Source organism: Sus scrofa, chromosome 9, assembly GCF_054392235.1.
Source record: "Sus scrofa isolate SSC_HxYL_T2T_F1_AM1 chromosome 9, Sscrofa_HxYL_maternal_Yorkshire_Landrace_v2.0, whole genome shotgun sequence".
NCBI classification, from domain to species: Eukaryota; Metazoa; Chordata; class Mammalia; order Artiodactyla; family Suidae; genus Sus; species Sus scrofa.
Window position 1 is genome coordinate 12,538,574 of NC_139391.1, and position 16,403 is coordinate 12,554,976.

At 42.9% G+C, this 16,403-nt stretch overlaps 2 protein-coding genes across 5 annotated transcripts in view; both read right to left on the minus strand.

Annotated features, from left to right (window-relative positions):
- Positions 1-16,403, minus strand: part of LOC100511652 (glycerophosphodiester phosphodiesterase domain-containing protein 4) — an 882,168-nt gene that overhangs the window by 846,126 nt on the left and 19,639 nt on the right. The gene's annotated exons all lie outside the window — the stretch shown is intronic.
- Positions 1-16,403, minus strand: part of ALG8 (ALG8 alpha-1,3-glucosyltransferase) — a 31,106-nt gene that overhangs the window by 7,773 nt on the left and 6,930 nt on the right. For 2 of the 4 annotated variants that reach the window (XM_084975470.1, XM_084975469.1), the window contains 7 exons: positions 10,813-11,006; positions 7,340-7,449; positions 6,140-6,207; positions 4,997-5,112; positions 3,662-3,788; positions 3,342-3,445; positions 1,408-1,528 (listed from right to left, as the gene is read on the minus strand). In XM_084975470.1, the coding sequence (XP_084831596.1) occupies positions 1,408-1,528; positions 3,342-3,445; positions 3,662-3,779 (343 nt within the window). In that variant the 5' untranslated portion in view covers positions 3,780-3,788; positions 4,997-5,112; positions 6,140-6,207; positions 7,340-7,449; positions 10,813-11,006. The remainder of the gene's footprint in view (positions 1-1,407; positions 1,529-3,341; positions 3,446-3,661; positions 3,789-4,996; positions 5,113-6,139; positions 6,208-7,339; positions 7,450-10,812; positions 11,007-16,403) is intronic. The other 2 variants (XR_014814768.1, XM_003129688.7) reach the window with 1 other exon arrangement.

Sequence of the window (16,403 nt, forward strand, 5' to 3'; positions counted from 1 at the left end):
TTCATTTCCATCTCCAGCACATAGGCGTTCAGAAATACTTATTAAAACGAACGCAAGTCTGAGGACAATGAGGCGAGCCCCAGGCCAAACAAGCTAATAGGATAGTCAGGCACAGTCTGAGCACCTGCATGGCCGTAGTTACCACCACTGAAAATTCGTGAAATGAGGGAAAGGTGGAGACTACCACCATATTTTCCATGCATTCACCTCTTCCCTTCAGCCTGTGATCCTCTCTTAAATCTCCCTGAAACCAGTTGCCTAACCTGCCACTGACTTTCCAGGTAAGACATCCTGGAAGAGACAGGTATACAAGGTGAATACAGTAGTTTCCTGACTCAGATAAGGCAAGGGGCCCTGTCACCCCGCATCATGCTGGTTGTTTAAAGCTTTTACAAATGTTGAGAACTTACTTTGTAAGATGCCACATACATCAAGGCTAGGTTCTCAGTGGGTGAGGGACAATATCAAATTATGATTTCCTACAAGTATGTATCAAAAATAGCAGCCACCATGCATTAAGCACCTGCCATGTGCCAAGGGCACTGTAGCCATTACTTCTAGTCCCCAGGGGGCAGAGAGAGATGAGGAACTTGCCCCGAGTCACACCACTGTTGGGTGAAAGAACCAAACCCAGTTCTATCTGGTTCCAAAGGTGCTGCTACTGACAGACTAGCACTTCTTTATTGCTGCATTTGATTCTCACAACAGGTTTTTACATTTTTAAAGGTTGTAAACAAACAAACAAACAAACAACGAAACATCTTAAATAGCCTGCAAAATAGAAAATATTTACTGTCTGGCCCATTACAGAAAAAGTTTGCCTCCCCTTCTCTTGAGCCTGCCATTTCGCATCAAGCTAGAATGTGTTCACAAATGAGAGATTATGAGTGGTTCCATAGTTATTTGCAGAACCATCTCAAGGTATACATTATTTCTCACTACGCCTCAAACTTAAAAGCATAACCTAAATTTTCCCTTTCTTTTCATCGCATGCTAAAGAGCAGGGCTATCATTTTCCGTATGGGTTTACTATGCAGAGGTACCACTCACCCTTCTTTCCTGCTTCTTCACATTTCTAAGTTTAAGAGTAGGGTTATAACTACTGAATAATGCTTAAGGCAAAAATTATCTTTCAAAAAACGTCAAAATGTTATTTTTTTCCAAGGAGAGGATCAACAACCTCATTGCTGCACAGAGCTTTAATGAGGAACACTTCAGTGCAGTCTGTTTCCTGCCCTGGAGCCTCCATCCGTGGAACTACGCCCTGTTCATTCTGAAAGCTAAAGTGCAGGGCTGGAGAACAGACAGTTCAGCCACATTCAAAAACACAAAGCAGGTCTTTCCATTTCTCAATGTGACTAGTCCGTTCAATACTCTCAGTCTACGTAAGGAGGCTTGCCATCATACCGATGACAGACAGCACTTTGTCCAAAGCGTTGTACAAAGCCCAGAAGTTTGGAGCCCAGTATGCATGGCAGAGGCCCCTCTTGAAAGGGAAGAGTCGGGAAAAGACTTGAGGCAGTTGGTTCTGTTGGAAAGAGAGTAAACAGTGATCAGAATTTTTCCAAATTCAAAAAGAGATCTAGGGGGAGTTCCCATGGTGGTTCAGCAGATTATGAACCAGTCTAGTGTCCATGGATGAGGGCTCAATCCCTGGCTTCGCTCAGTGGGTTAAGGATCTGGCAATGCTGTGAGCTGTGGTGTGGGTCTCGGACGCGGCTCAGATCCCGCGTTGCTGTGGCTCTGGTGTAGGCTGGCAGCTACAGCTCCGATTCAACTCCTAGGCTGGGAACCTCCATATGCCAGGGTGTGGCCCTAAAAGACAAAAAAATAAAAATAAAAATAAAAATAAAAAAAATAAATTAGAGCAAATAAGCAAAATTGCAAATATGGAAATCTGTGAATAGCTATGATCAACTCTAAGTGAGGCATATAGTTAAACATACAGGAGTTCCCGTCGTGGCGCAGTGGTTAACGAATCCCACTAGGAACCATGAGGTTGCGGGTTCGGTCCCTGCCCTTGCTCAGTGGGTTAATGATCTGGCGTTGCCGTGAGCTGTGGTATAGGTTGCAGACGCGGCTCGGATCCTGCGTTGCTGTGGCTGTGGCGTAGGCCGGTGGCTACGGCTCCGATTAGACCCCTAGCCTGGGAACCTCCATATGCCGTGGGAGCGGCCCTAGAAATAGCAAAAGACAAAAAAAAAAAAAAAAAAAAAAAACAAACCATACAAATACATGGACATACATGTTTGAAAATACACGAAAGTGTCTGAAAGAATACCCTTCTATCTTTGGGGAATCATATTGGAGAGAAGTGAAAAAGGAGGATTTGTGCTTATTTATTTATTTATTTAGTCTTTTTAGGGCGGAACTCGCAGCATATGGAGGTTCCCAGGCTAGGGGTCAAACCTGCAACCTCATGGTTCCTAGTTGGATTCGTTTCCACTGTACCACGATGGGAACCCTTGTGTGTATTTATTTGTCTTTATAGGGCCACACCTGCGGCATATGGAAGTTTCCAGGCTAGGGGTCTAATCGGAGCTGTTGCTGCTGGCCTACACCAGAGCCACAGCAACGCAGGATCTGAGCCGAGTCTGTGACCTACACCACAGCTCATGGCAACGCCAGATCTTTAACCCACTGAGAAAGGCCAGGGATCAAACCCGTAACCTCAGGGCTCCTATGTCGGATTCATTTCTGCTGCCACGACGGGAACTCCTCCTGTGCTTTTTTTTTTGTTTTTTTGCCATTTCTTGGGCCGCTCCCGCAGCATATGGAGGTTCCTAGGGTAGGAGTTGAATCGGAGCTGTAGCCGCTGGCCTACACCAGAGCCATAGCAACGCGGGATCCTAGCCGCATCTGCAACCTACACCACAGCTCACGGCAACGCTGGATCCTTAACCCACTGAGCAAAGCCAGGGATCCAACCCACAACCTCATGGTTCCTAGTTGGATTCGTTAACCACTGAGCCACGACGGGAACTCCCTCCTGTGCTTATTTTTAATTAATTTTTATTTTTACTTTTTGCTTTTTAGGGGTGCACCCGAAGCATATGGAAGTTCCCAGGCTTGGAGTCAAACTGGAGCTGTAGCTGTCTGCCTACACCACAGTCAGAGCAACCTGGGGTCTGAGCCGAGTCTGTGATCTACACCACAGCTCACAGCAATGCCAGACCCCCGACTCACTGAGCGAGGCCAGGGATGGAATCTGCATCCTCATGGACACCGGTCAGATTCGTTTCCTCCTCTCCACAACGGGAACTCCTGCGCTTATTTTTAAGATTCCTGGCTTTATTTTTTTCTAAACAATGACAAACTCATATTTATAGCAAAAGACTTACCAAGGCTAGAAAAGGACCCAATGAAAGAGCAGAAACTAGGAAAACAATCAGTCCCAGTGAAATAAGACGAACAAAGCTGAAGCTGTTCCATCGGATGGACCCATCTAAAGAGAAGAAACATTATCATCACCAGGAGCATGGAAAGCCATAACTCAATACAATACACTAGATGATATGCCGAGGGCAGAGAAAAGCCAGGATGGGAAAAGGGTTTATAGGGTCAAGAGTTGAGAGACAACTCCTGTGCCTCATAAAACCCTCTGACAAAGCAAGCCACCAAGTCAAGACAAAATAAAGACAAAATGATCACTTAAACTTGCCTGGTTTATTTGCAGTGAAACAGTAAGATCGTAGCAGATATATACCGTAAGCTGGTGCTACATAGAGGTAGATGTGCTTGAAATGTAGGAGAACAGCAAAGAGGAATGCTCCTTCCATATGCCTTTTCTAGGGGATTTAAAAGGGAGATATCAATTCAAAATTCAGCTAGACCACACAATAATCCAGAACAGAAAAAGGGATCATGGAACAGAAAAAGGATATTAGCGCAAAAACTGGTGCAATCTGAATGTACCAGTACTGGTTTCTTATCTTGATGACTGCACCATAGTTACATAAGATGGTAACATTAAAGGGGTACAGGAACTCTTAGCATCTTTGCAACTTTCCTATAAAATTATTAAAAAAAAATATGGCGTTCCTGTTGTGGCTCAGTGGATTAAGAACCTGACAGAGTATCCATGAGGATGTAGGTTCAATCCCTGACCTTTTTCAGTGGGGTAGGGATTCAGCATTGCTACAACCTGTGGTGTAGGTTGCGGATGCAACTCGGATCCAGTGTTACCATGGCTGTGGCACAGGCCTCAGCTGCAGCTCCCATGCAACACCTAGCCCAGGAGCTTCCATATGCCGCATGTGTGACAGCAAAAACGTTTATACGCACTAGGAAACTAAAAAATTCAGGTGACTCACTTTATTATGACATTCACTTTAGTGTGGTGGTCTGGAACTGAACCCACAATATCTGTGAGGTATGCCTACTACTTTCTGAAATACTGAATGAATGAAATATGATGTCTGAGATGTGTTTCAAAATAATCCTCTATATGTGTATATATTTAATCACTATTATTTTTTCTACTTTTGTATATAATTAAAATTTTCTACCATAAAAAGTTGTTAAAATTCAGTCAAGTAGTCTACATGCAATATAAGGACAAGACAGGTGTTTCCAGCCAGCCTTTATACTGAGTCCACTAGGCTCATAAATCCATTATTTCAACAAATATTTATTAAGTCGGATGCTGAGGTACAAGATTTATCATCATAACAATACACTACAAATTCTCCCTAAGAAACTGAAAAGCTCAGAGAATTCAATTACCCTCGCCCGCCTTACAACAGCTGGAGTTGATTTCCTGAGATCTGGGAGTAAGAATATGAATGATTACACTTAAAGCTAGGCTAACAAAGAAGCATTTACATCTTATTTTATGGATCAGGTAACGTGAAGTACAATCAGGCTGAAGGCACCAAGTAATTAGTGGATCTAATAAACCACCTCGGAGGATTAAAGGCATTCTGATTGAGGGAACAAACACACACGCGACCCCAACTGAGTTGACTAACACTAAAGAAGTCTGAGGGCTACCTACCTCACAGGAATTTTGGAAGGATCAAGTGAGATAATGGTCCAGGGGTTCAGCAAAGAAACTGCCAAAGGGACCATGAAAGACCTGGTTCCTCCTTTCACTGTCTCACCGGGTGTGGTCTAGAATAGATGAGTTAGGAATGATAAAGGAAAAACAACGGGATGCTTCCAATGTCTCCACCAGTTTTATGATTTATTTAGGACTCGGAGAAAGTCTAGCTGGTTCTACAGCTAACTTTAGTTCATCTGTTCAACAACCAACCATCACTCATTCATTGAACACCACTTATGATCTATGTACTCTGTGGCTTTCTATGGTTAACAGAAAACAACTTATCCAGATATTTATAATTGACAAAGAACTTTAAAATGGATTATTGAATTTTGATCTTTCCAAAGTCCCTGTGAGGTAGGTGGCCCCCATTTTACAAATAGAATGTATCAAGGGGTGAGTTTTAATTTTACGGATGAGAAAACTAAGGCTGAGAGTGTTGAAAGACTTGCCTTGGGTTAATGGTTCCCAAACCTGATGGTGTATCCAAATTCCCTGGAGGTTCCTAAAACCCAGTCCCAGAGATTCTGATTCAGTGTGCAGATGAATGTCCCAGAAATCCCAATTCCCTGATTTCCTCCTTCATGAAAGAAGGGTAACTTTTAGCAACCTCATAGAAGAGCTGCAAGGGTTGCTCAAAGATACTCTATAGAATACATCCAACCTGAGGGAGCCAATGCATTTGAATAACCCCAGTCTGAGTCACACAGCTTATTAGGGTTATTTAAGATTTCAACTCAGGTCTTCTGATTCAAAACTCCATACTTTTCCCACCGCAACAGTTATCATACTGTATAAAACGCTGAAGACTTCATTCCTAGAAAAACAATCTCAACCAAATATAGAAACTCAAGTTTATTTCAGGCCTGTCACACTCTCACAAGCTTTTAGGGCACAATTTTCTCATCTGTAAAGTGAAGAAAATTATTATCAAAAGGAATTTGTGAGAAATACTCCAGAGAAGTCTCTATAGCACGTGGCAATTCAAAGTAATTGGTCAAATAATCTACCCATCACCCATTATGCTGATGCCTTTAGAGGTTAAAAACCAAACTAATATAATTAGCTCATTTTGAAAGAATCCTGAAAGTTTACCTGAAATAATCGTGCAATGGAGAGTAGCATTAATCCAAATAAAAATCCATTGTACTGGAAGTGAATATCTGGACTTAGGTCAAGGAAAGAGAACAGAGGATACCAAATTCACAATGTGCTAGCAGACAGGATAAAAATTGCAGGTGCTTTCTTTATAGGTAAATTAAAGACAAAAATACTACTACCAGTTTGGACTTCTTATTGTGTTTTAACAGTCAAATCCTGAACAAGCTGTTAAATTAAAAGTAAAAAAAATTTATTAGAGTTGATTTATAATGTTCTGTCAATTTCTGCTGTATGGCAAAGTGACCCAGTTATACACATATATATTCTTTTTCTCATAGTGTCTTCCATCATGTTCCATCACAACTGATTGGATATAGTTCCCTGTGCTATATAGCAGAATAAATTAATATTTATGTTTAAGAAGAAAACCAAGAAACTTTCCCTTGTTTTCTTTTCTTAAATTTTTAAAAATTTTTAAAATTTCTGTCTTTTTTTTTCCCTTTTCTAGGGCTGATTCCCAGGGCCAGGCTAGGGGGTTCAATCGGAGCTGTAGCCGCCAGCCTATGCCACAGCCACAGCAACACAGGATCCGAGCCACATCTGCAAACTACACCACAGCTCAGGGCAACGCGGGATCCCTAACCCACTGAGCAAGGCCAGGGATCAAACCCGCAACCTCATGGTTCCTAGTTGGATTCATTAATCACTGAGCCACAAAGGGAACTCCCAGAAATATCGCTTTTATCATTAGGATGTTAGTGACATCCAGACTCTTTGGACTTAAGAGTCTGTCTATTAATATGTGGCAAACCAAAACGGTAGAAAAGCATCTGTTTCCATATGGAACACGTGATATGCCCTTTCCTATAAAAGGAATTTGGAGTAATACATTATAAAACTATTTAAGATATGCATAGATTAACCTAAGAACAGTTAATGAGTCCCAGGATACTGCCTTACCGGCAGTTTAACAGGTTCTAGCATATCACTACTTACTTTTTAGGGACAAAGTCCTCTAGCAACCAGAGTCTAGTAAAGTTGGGCAGAGATCACAGTTTGGAGAACTGACTAACTCGCTCCATGTCCACTTTCAAAAGCAGCTTGTGTTTAGGAATCACCATCACAGAAAGAATTAATCTTATACTTAATATACATCAAATAAGTTAGGAACAGCCCATAAAATGTCAAGGATACGGTCTACAATTAACAACCCGAAGTTCCACAGCAGTAATACTGATAGAATAAACTTTGGCTTCTCTGTAAGTTCTTTGCCTGCTTTTTTCCCATCAATGCACTTACAGCACCTATATTGGGACACAAGGCGAGAATGAGAAACAACTTTAACCTTCATTAGAACATCATAATACTTCTACAGAGTACACGCTGATATACTCTGATGCATTTTATTAGCTGTTCCTGATAAACTGTCCATGGCATTCTCTTTTTAAATGTGTAATGATTTTATTTTGAAAATGCATTACCGAAAAGCAACATGCAGGCTGAAGAGCAGTTGGATAACTCAGGTTTGTATCAACTCAAAAATATGAAGGAAAAGAAAGGGAAGGAAGAGATGGAGGAATGAAGGAGAGAAAGGACGAGGGAAATGCAGCTGCTGTATCTACGGAGGGCTTGGTGCCAGCCAGGTGCTTTCTTTCAGAGAATTACCTTACTTCTCTAGGGCCGGGGGGAGTTTTCTTTTTAAAAAGGAGGAAAGACACTCCAAGATAATTTCTTGTAGTCCTTCATTACAAATCACAGGTCTAATATTGCCAGTTATTAGGAGCAAAAAAAATGGTGATGGAGTCCAGTTCTGGTGACAATGACAACTTCCCAATTAAAGCACCCTTAGGTGTCATCTCTCTCAAGTAATTCCAGTGGGTTGGAAATAATTTTCGATGCTTCTCTGTGAGTTCCCTAGAAACAGAGACTGGGGGAGTTCTCTGGTGGTGCAGTAAGTTAAGGATCCAGTGTTGTCACTGCAGTGTCTTGGGTGGCTGCTGTCCCTGGCCCAGGAACTTCCACATGCTGTGGGTGCCCCGCCCCCCCACCCCACCCCTGGCCCGGCAAAAAGCAACAGGGATTGGGTTTTCCACGGCATTCTTGATTGCTTAAAAAGGCTGTAGTAGTAAGAAAGGCCTCAGGGCCAGTTCTAGGTCTCTTTCTTAGCTATGCTGATTTGAAAGAAAGTCTTCTTTTAATACAAAAACAAAAACAGCCACCAAAACTCAAAAGTAAGGATTCCAAAAACTGAGAGGGCACACACTATTTCAGTCCTTAAGCCTAAAAAATGCAGACCAAGACAACACAGCACTCTAAATTATGTATCATCATAGCAGCCAAATTAAGAAAAGACCGTGGGGGTTTGGAAGGTAGGTGGTAGAGGGGATTTAAAAAAAGAATACAGCTGCAAACCTGCAGCTCTTTTTTTTTTTTTTTTTTTTTTTTTTTTTTTTAGGGCCGAACCCTTGACATATGGAAATTCCCAGGCTAGGGGTGGAATTGGAGCTGCAGTTGACAGCCTACACCACAGCCACAGCAATACAGGATCCAAGCCATGTCTGCAACCTACACCACAGCTCACGGCAACACGGGATCCTTAACCCACTGAGCAAGGACCGGGATCAAACCCACAACCTCATGGTTCCTAGTCGGACTCGTTAACCGCTGAGCCACGAAGGGAACTCCTACATTTTCATCTTATTTAACTGTTCCCTCTACATTGCAGGTGAAAATGAATTCTACGCCCTCTCTCTGTCCATATATACTTCTCCTGGGAGTTTAAATTTAAAGCATTTAAATTTAAACACTATGAGTTAAAAGAGTTCATTACACATCACCTTCCCTTCCAAATCTTGCCAGGTCATAAAGAGACTGAAGGTCCAGGTGCCAAACATGAATTACTCCATGAAAATGAGCAGGGGGGCTAAAACACCCCCAAGGGACTTGTTCCTGAGTTGGGCAAGAGTTCAGTCTAGAAGCCCTTACAAACAGAAATGATCTATTTATGACAAGGTTACTGCTCTGTCACAATCACACTCTCAGGCTTAAGTATCAGGACAGAAGAGAAACCAACATTAACCAGGAACTTACTACTTGGAAGTCACTGGGCAAAACATGCTATGTATGTGTATTCAACTGCTTAAAAGTACTTTGTAACCATAAGGTGCAAAACATAAAAACATGAAATATAAATGTAACTTAAAAGTTAGTGTCTGCTATTTTCAACAGAGGAGTGGATCAAGAAGATGTGGTACATATACACAATGGAATATCACTCAGCCATGAAAAGGAATGAAATATGGCATTTTTAGCAACATGGATGGACGTAGAAATTATCATGCTAAGTGAAGTCGGTTAGACAATGAGACACCAACATCAAATGCTTTCACTGACATGTGGAATCTGAAAAAAGGACAGACTGAACTTCTTTGCAGAACAGATACCAACATACAGACTTTGAAAAACTTATGGTCTCCAAAGGAGACAATTTGGGGGTGGGGGGATGCGCTGGGGTTGTGGGTCGGAAATCCTATAAAATTGGATTGTGATGATCATTGTACAACTATAAATATAATAAATTCATTGAGTAGTAAAAAATAAAAAAAGAAGAGGAAAAAAAAAAGTTAGTGTCTGAGTCTTCATGAAGGAAAGAATCCAGAGACTACAAGTAAAAGCACTCTGAGATTTCTCGGGTGCAGTAGAATGGAAACGTCATTGGTGGTTAGCCCTATGGGTATGTGGGCATGAGTGTGCTGTGCTGTTATGCAGGCGTGTATCCCAAAGAATAGGGTTGGTGACAGCAGCCTCTGGTGGCCTGCTACAAGGAAGGAAAGACAAGCAGCTAGAGCCATTTTTGGGCAGGAGAAATGGTAGTGGAATGCTACCTGGGACTACTTATTATTATTATTTTTTTGGTCTTTTAAGGGCTGCACCCATGGCATATGGAGGCTCCCAGGCTAGGGGCTGAGACAGAGCTACAGCTGCCAGTCTACACCACAGCGACAGCAATGCCAGATCCGAGTCGTGTCTGCGATCTACACCACAGCTTGCGGCAACGCCAGATTCTTAACCCACTAATCGAGGCCAGAGATTGAACCTGTGTCCTCATGGATACTAGTGGGGTTCGCTAACCACTGAGCCATGATGGGAACTTACCTGGGATGACTTCTCACAACATTCACGATCTCTTGTTCTACCTTTACCCTGTAACCTCATCTTATCTCCCATTTTCTTCCACAAAATTCAGCTAGACTGCTTGCTGTAATTACTCAAGCAATTTAAAACACAAGAGAAGTTCCACCATGGTTCAGTGGTTGATGAACCCGAACACTATCCACGGGGACATGGGTTCCATCCCTGGCCTTACTCAGTGGGTTAAGGATTTGGCGTTGGCAAGAGCTGTGGTGGTAGGTTGCAGACGCGGCTCGGATCCCGCTCCGATGGGACCCGTGGCCTGGGAACCTCCATGTGCCGCGGGGGTGGCCCTGAAAAGACAAAAAAGACAAAACAAAACGAAACAAACAAAAAAACCCAAACCCAACACAGTTTTGGACGGTTCTAACATTGGCTCTTATATGAGCTTTGCTGCGAATGAGGAACAAGTTAATACTGTTTAATACCATATTGTTTCCTCAATGCCGTCCACACAAAATGACCCTGAGACTCACTCATGGACAGCATACACGAAGAGCACGTCTGTGAAGATGACAGAAAACCTCTGGAAGAGCACGGTCCTTGAGCTGGAGTAATTCAGATTACGGACATTCAGCATCTCTTGATCAAAATACTTGGCAACATGTGACAGGGCAAACTCAAACCACGCGAAAAAGGGAGGGTAGTCCAAGGTCCACTCTGAGGTTGCCTGTGGTAAAAATCGAAGACAGAACAGAACCCCAGGAAGGGAGTGAGCAAAGAGGGTGCAAAGATCGGAAATTTTCATTCTCTAGTCTTTCAAAAAGCAGGTGAGATGAAATTACACTTAAAATATGCCATAAATAGAAAAATGTCTATGTTAAGACTGAGCAGAACACAAAAAACTCATCTCCTAAGCTAATTTTATACAATCTTCAATTTCTTTCTTTTTATTTTTTTATTTTTATTTTTTTATTTTTTTGCTTTTTAGGGCCGTACCATGGCATACGGAGGTTCCCAGGCTAGGGGTCCAATTGGAGCTACAGATGCCGGCCTACACCACAGCCACAGCAACATCAGATCCGAGCTGAGACTGCGACCTACACCACAGCTCACGGCAACGCTGGATCCTTAATCCACTGAGAGAGGCCAGGGATTGAAACTGCAACCTCATGGTTCCTAGTCAGATTTCGTTTTTGCTGTGCCACGACAGGAACTCCAATCTTTAATTTCTTTAGGGTGAACTTCAAAAGAAATTAATGTGAAACCTCATAATAATAAACTTGGTTATGACCTGGGTCTACTCAATTAAATATAAAAAGGGAGCTAAGGCATACCAAATGACTCACTAGCTTGGCTTCAAGTTTGTCCCAGAGACTCAATTTCCCTATCTGTAAAATGAGATTGTGAGGACTAAATCAGCTAACATACATGAAATATACTTACAAAGGACGAAACGCCACAGATGTTTGTTACACTAGACTACGAGATCCTTGAGAGCAAAAACCACTGTCATTTCTGTATCCTGAGCATTCAGTAAGTTGCTCATGCATTAAATAGAAAATAATCTTTAGTTAAATGAATGGTCAGTGTTAAATAAATGAAAATAGAGACCATATGAAAAATATATAAACTTTATATTTAAAACATTAAACTGGAGTTCCCATCGTGGCGCAGTGGTTAACGAATCCGACTAGGAACCACGAGGTTGCGGGTTCGGTCCCTGCCCTTGCTCAGTGGGTTAACGATCCGGCGTTGCCGTTAGCTGTGGTGTAGGTTGCAGACTCGGCTCGGATCCCACGTTGCTGTGGCTCTGGCGTAGGCCGGTGGCTCCAGCTCCGATTCAACCCCTAGCCTGGGAACCTCCATATGCCGCGGGAGCGGCCCAAGAAATAGCAACAACAACAACAACAACAACAAAAAGACAAAAGACAAAAGACCAAAAAACAAAACAAAACAAAAAAAACAAAAAAAACACATTAAACTATGTATAAACTTTATGATACTATATTTTGTTATTCTATCTCGGTTTCTACATTTATTTATTTATTTTTTTATTTTTTGTCTTTTTGCTATTTCTTGGGCCGCTCCCGCGGCATATAGAGGTTCCCAGGCTACGAGTCGAATGAGAGCTGTAGTTGCCGGCCTACGCCAGAGCCACAGCAAGCCGTGTCTGCGACCTACACCATGGCTCATGGCAATGCCAGATCCTTAACCCACTGAGCAAGGCCAGGCATCGAACCCACATCCTCATGGATCCTGGTCGGGTTTGTTAACCACTGAGCTACGAAGGGAACTCCCAGGGACTACTATTTAGAGTAGTATAAAATGGTATAAAATGAGGCAAAAGAGACACAAGTAATTTGTTAGCTCTTTGTTCACGCTAAGGATGAATGAAAACTTTAGGTCCCAGTAAGAAGTAGCCTGTTTACTCCCCCTGCAGCTATAAAATGCAAAAGACTTAGACCTGAGGCTAACCCAGAGGCTCTCCGTCTAGGACACATAAGGCTATGAACCCGCCCACTAAATTCTTCTTTAGGAAAAGCTCCTTCTCTAATCCCAAATCTCCAATGTGGGGTGTAAACAAGATGAGTCACCAAACTGTGGAAAGAAAAATTAGAAATTCTATTTTAATATTATCCTTCTTAATTTCTATTTTTAAAAGTATATTAATAGAGTAGTACCTCTATAATTTATAAAGAAAAATATATTGGGTAGTGAATTCTCAAAAACAATTTCTTGCTAGGGTATAAATCTTTTTTAAAAAAGTTTAGGAGTTTCCTTGGAGTTTCCATTGTGGCTCAGTGGTTAACAAACCTGACTAGTATTCGTGAGGATGTAGGTTTGATCTCTGGCCTTGCTCAGTGGGTTAAGGATCTGGGGTTGCTGTGAGCTGTGGTGTAGGTTGCAGATGCAGCTTGGATCTGGTGTTGCGGTGGCTATGGCGTAGGCCGGCGGCTACAGCTCTGATTTGACCCCCAGCCTGGGAACTTTCATATGCTGCGGGCGTGGCCCTAGAAAGACAATAACCAAAGGAAAAAAGGAAAAAAAAAAGTTTAGAAATTATTGTTCCATATAATTGCAAGGAATTCAACATGAACTTAGACTTTATTACCATGTGTGGTTTCCAGCCACAGTTTCTGTGTCAGAACTCATTCTACCCTTAAGGAGCCACTTGTTGTATTAGACGTCTAAACGATTTTCCTACTTTATCAACATATTTATCACTTTAAATAAGATGGAACAGGAAGCATTCAAAGAACTGGGGGAAGGAACAGGTACTGCCTGAGAAACGGTCATTTTTCCAAAACAAAGTGTTCCAGAACTTCCTTTGCCGTCCCCAGTTCCACATCACTCAGAGCTCCTTCTCCCCATAAAGACTCCCAAGGCAGCCTAGTCCAGAAGGCCCTCCTGACCTCAGAGAGTTCCATCTGGGAAATCTTGTGTAAACCGCTGTGGGAAGCCAGCAAAGCTATTTGCTAACATTTCCTCCCAAAGTGAATAGTTTTGTCACTTAAATAACATGTGGTAGAGCTGGGACTCAAATCTGGGTCTCCGACGCCAAATCCACTCTCTCAGGAAGCTTCTACCACAGTTATTTCTTCAAATACAAAGACATTCAGCCTCCACATATGAAGATATAAAACAGACACCTCAACTGAAACAGAGCTGGGAGGCTGGACGAGCCCAACAGGAAGACCAAAGCCTGTTCTTCTTTCCTGCCAAAAGCTCAGCCAACCAGAGACGGTCACAACTCAGCCAATGAAAAGCCACAGACTCTTTGTTTACTCCAGCTCCCCAGCTTCCTCCCCCTCCTTTTTTTTTTTTTTTTTTTTTTTGTCTTTTTAGGGTTGCACCTGCGGCATATAGAGGTTCCCAGGCTGGGGGTCTAATCAGAGATGTAGCCCCCAGCCTATGCTACAGCCACAGCAACGCCAGATCCCAGCCATGTCAGCGACCTACACCACAGCTCACGGCAACGCAGGATTCTCAACCCCTTTAGCAAGGCTAGGGATCAAACCCCATGGTTCCTAGTCGGATTCGTTTCTACTGCGCCACAATGGGAACTCCCCTTTTCCCCCTTTAGAGGAGACTTTTTCCCACACTTGTGCGGGGACCTGCCCATGACTCACAATGGGTGCAGACCCTGAATTGCAGTTTTCTGCTGATCCTGAATAAGTCCATTTTTACTGGAGAAATAACCAGCAGGCTGCTTGTTTTAGGTCAACAAGTATCCAAAACAACTGTGTTCATTCCAAAGTATTTATTATGGGTCTTTTTTTGGGGGGATCTTTTTAGGGCCACGCCCGTGGCATATGGAAGTTCCTAGGCTAGGGCCTGAATCAGAGCTACAGCCCTTGGCCCTACGCCACAGCCACAGCAATGCCAGATCCAATCCATGTCTGCGTCCTATACCACAGCTCACGGCAATGCCAGATCCCTAACCCACCAAGTAAGGCCAGAGATAGAACCTGCATCCTCATGGATACTAGTCAGGTTCATTTCCAATGAGCCACAAGGGGAACTTCTATTATGGGTCTTTTTAATGTATTTCCCAACCAGTTAACCACGCAATTTAATTTGAGGGGTGTGCAGAAAGATAGGTTAGAAGTCAAAGGTAAGGGGGCTCTATAAAGCAACCCACTGTTCACATGTCCACTCTCCTCTGTGTGGCAGAAGCAGCCCCTTTCAGACCTGAGGCATGTGCCTCTCCAGCCTTATAACCTACTGTGAGCCTTGCTGACAACTGAGCTTTGCCTCTTATTGATTTCTTTTGTTGTTATTGCTGAGGAAGGAAAGAAGAATAAAGAAGAATAAAGTTACTAGAACCTCTTTCACATAAACCTCCTCTATGCAAAATAAACCAATGATAGGAGACGGCTCTGGCCTAAATATAGTTTTAGGAATACCAAGATAACAGGTCGTAGTTAAAACTGTAGGAGTAGGGGTTCCAGTTGTGGTGCAGCGGAAATAATTCGATTAGTATCCACGAGGATGAGGGTTCAATCCCTGGCCTCTCACAGTGGGTTGGGGATCTGGCATTGCAGTGAGCTGTGGTGTAGGTAGCAGACGTGGCTCGGATCCCGATTTGCTGTGGCTGTGGTGTCGGCCTGCCGCTGTAGCTTTGATGATTTGACCCCTAGCCTGGGAACCTCCATATGTTGTGGGTATGATCCTAAAACGCAAAAATATATATGTGTGTGTGTGTGTATGTAAATGAGAGAACATCTGAAAGAATTATAGAATTAAAAGAAAAAGGGGAGTTCTTGTCATGGCGTAGCCAAAAGGAATCCAACTAGGAACCATAAGGTTGCGAGTTTGATCCCTGGCTTTGATCAGTGGGTTAAGGATCTGGTGTTGCCGTGAGCTGTGGTGTAGGTTGCAGATGTGGCTTGGATCTGGCATTGGTGCGGCTGTGGCTCTGGTGTAGGCCGGCAGCTATAGCTCCGATTAGACCCCTAGCCTGGGAACCTCCATATGCCACAGATGCAGCCCTAAAAAGCACACAAAACAAAACAAAAAGAAGGGACCACAAAGAGAAACCTAGAGGGAACATTTGAAAGAATGTGCAGACGAAAAAGTATTAGCAAAGGGGACTAAGAAGGAACAGTCAGAGAGAAAGAAGAAAATGGTGAGATGGGGACTGCCTTTTCATTTATAGGTTTAGGTCATTATATTAATAATGGTAGTTATTAACAACCTTTAATTATTTTTGTCTTTTTAGGGCTGCACCTGCAGCATATGGAGGTTCCCAGGCTAGGGGTCGAATTGGAGCTATAGTTGCTGGCCTACACCACAGCCATAGCAACTCCAGATCTGAGCAGCATCTGTGACCTACACCACAGCTCATGGTAATGTCGGATTCTTAACCCACTGAGCGAGGCCAGGGATCAAACCTGTGTCCTCATGGATAATAGTCAGATTTGTTTCTGCTGCTCCACCATGGGAACTCCTAATAATGTTTAATGAACACTTTTGTTTTAAGTTGTATAAGTATAGGAGTTCCCTGGTGGCAAAGGGGGTTAAGGATCCAGCATTGTCACTGCTGTGGCTTGGGTTCCTGCTGTGGCATGGGTTTTATCACTGACCCTGGAACTTCTGCATTCCATGGGTGAAGCCAAAAGCA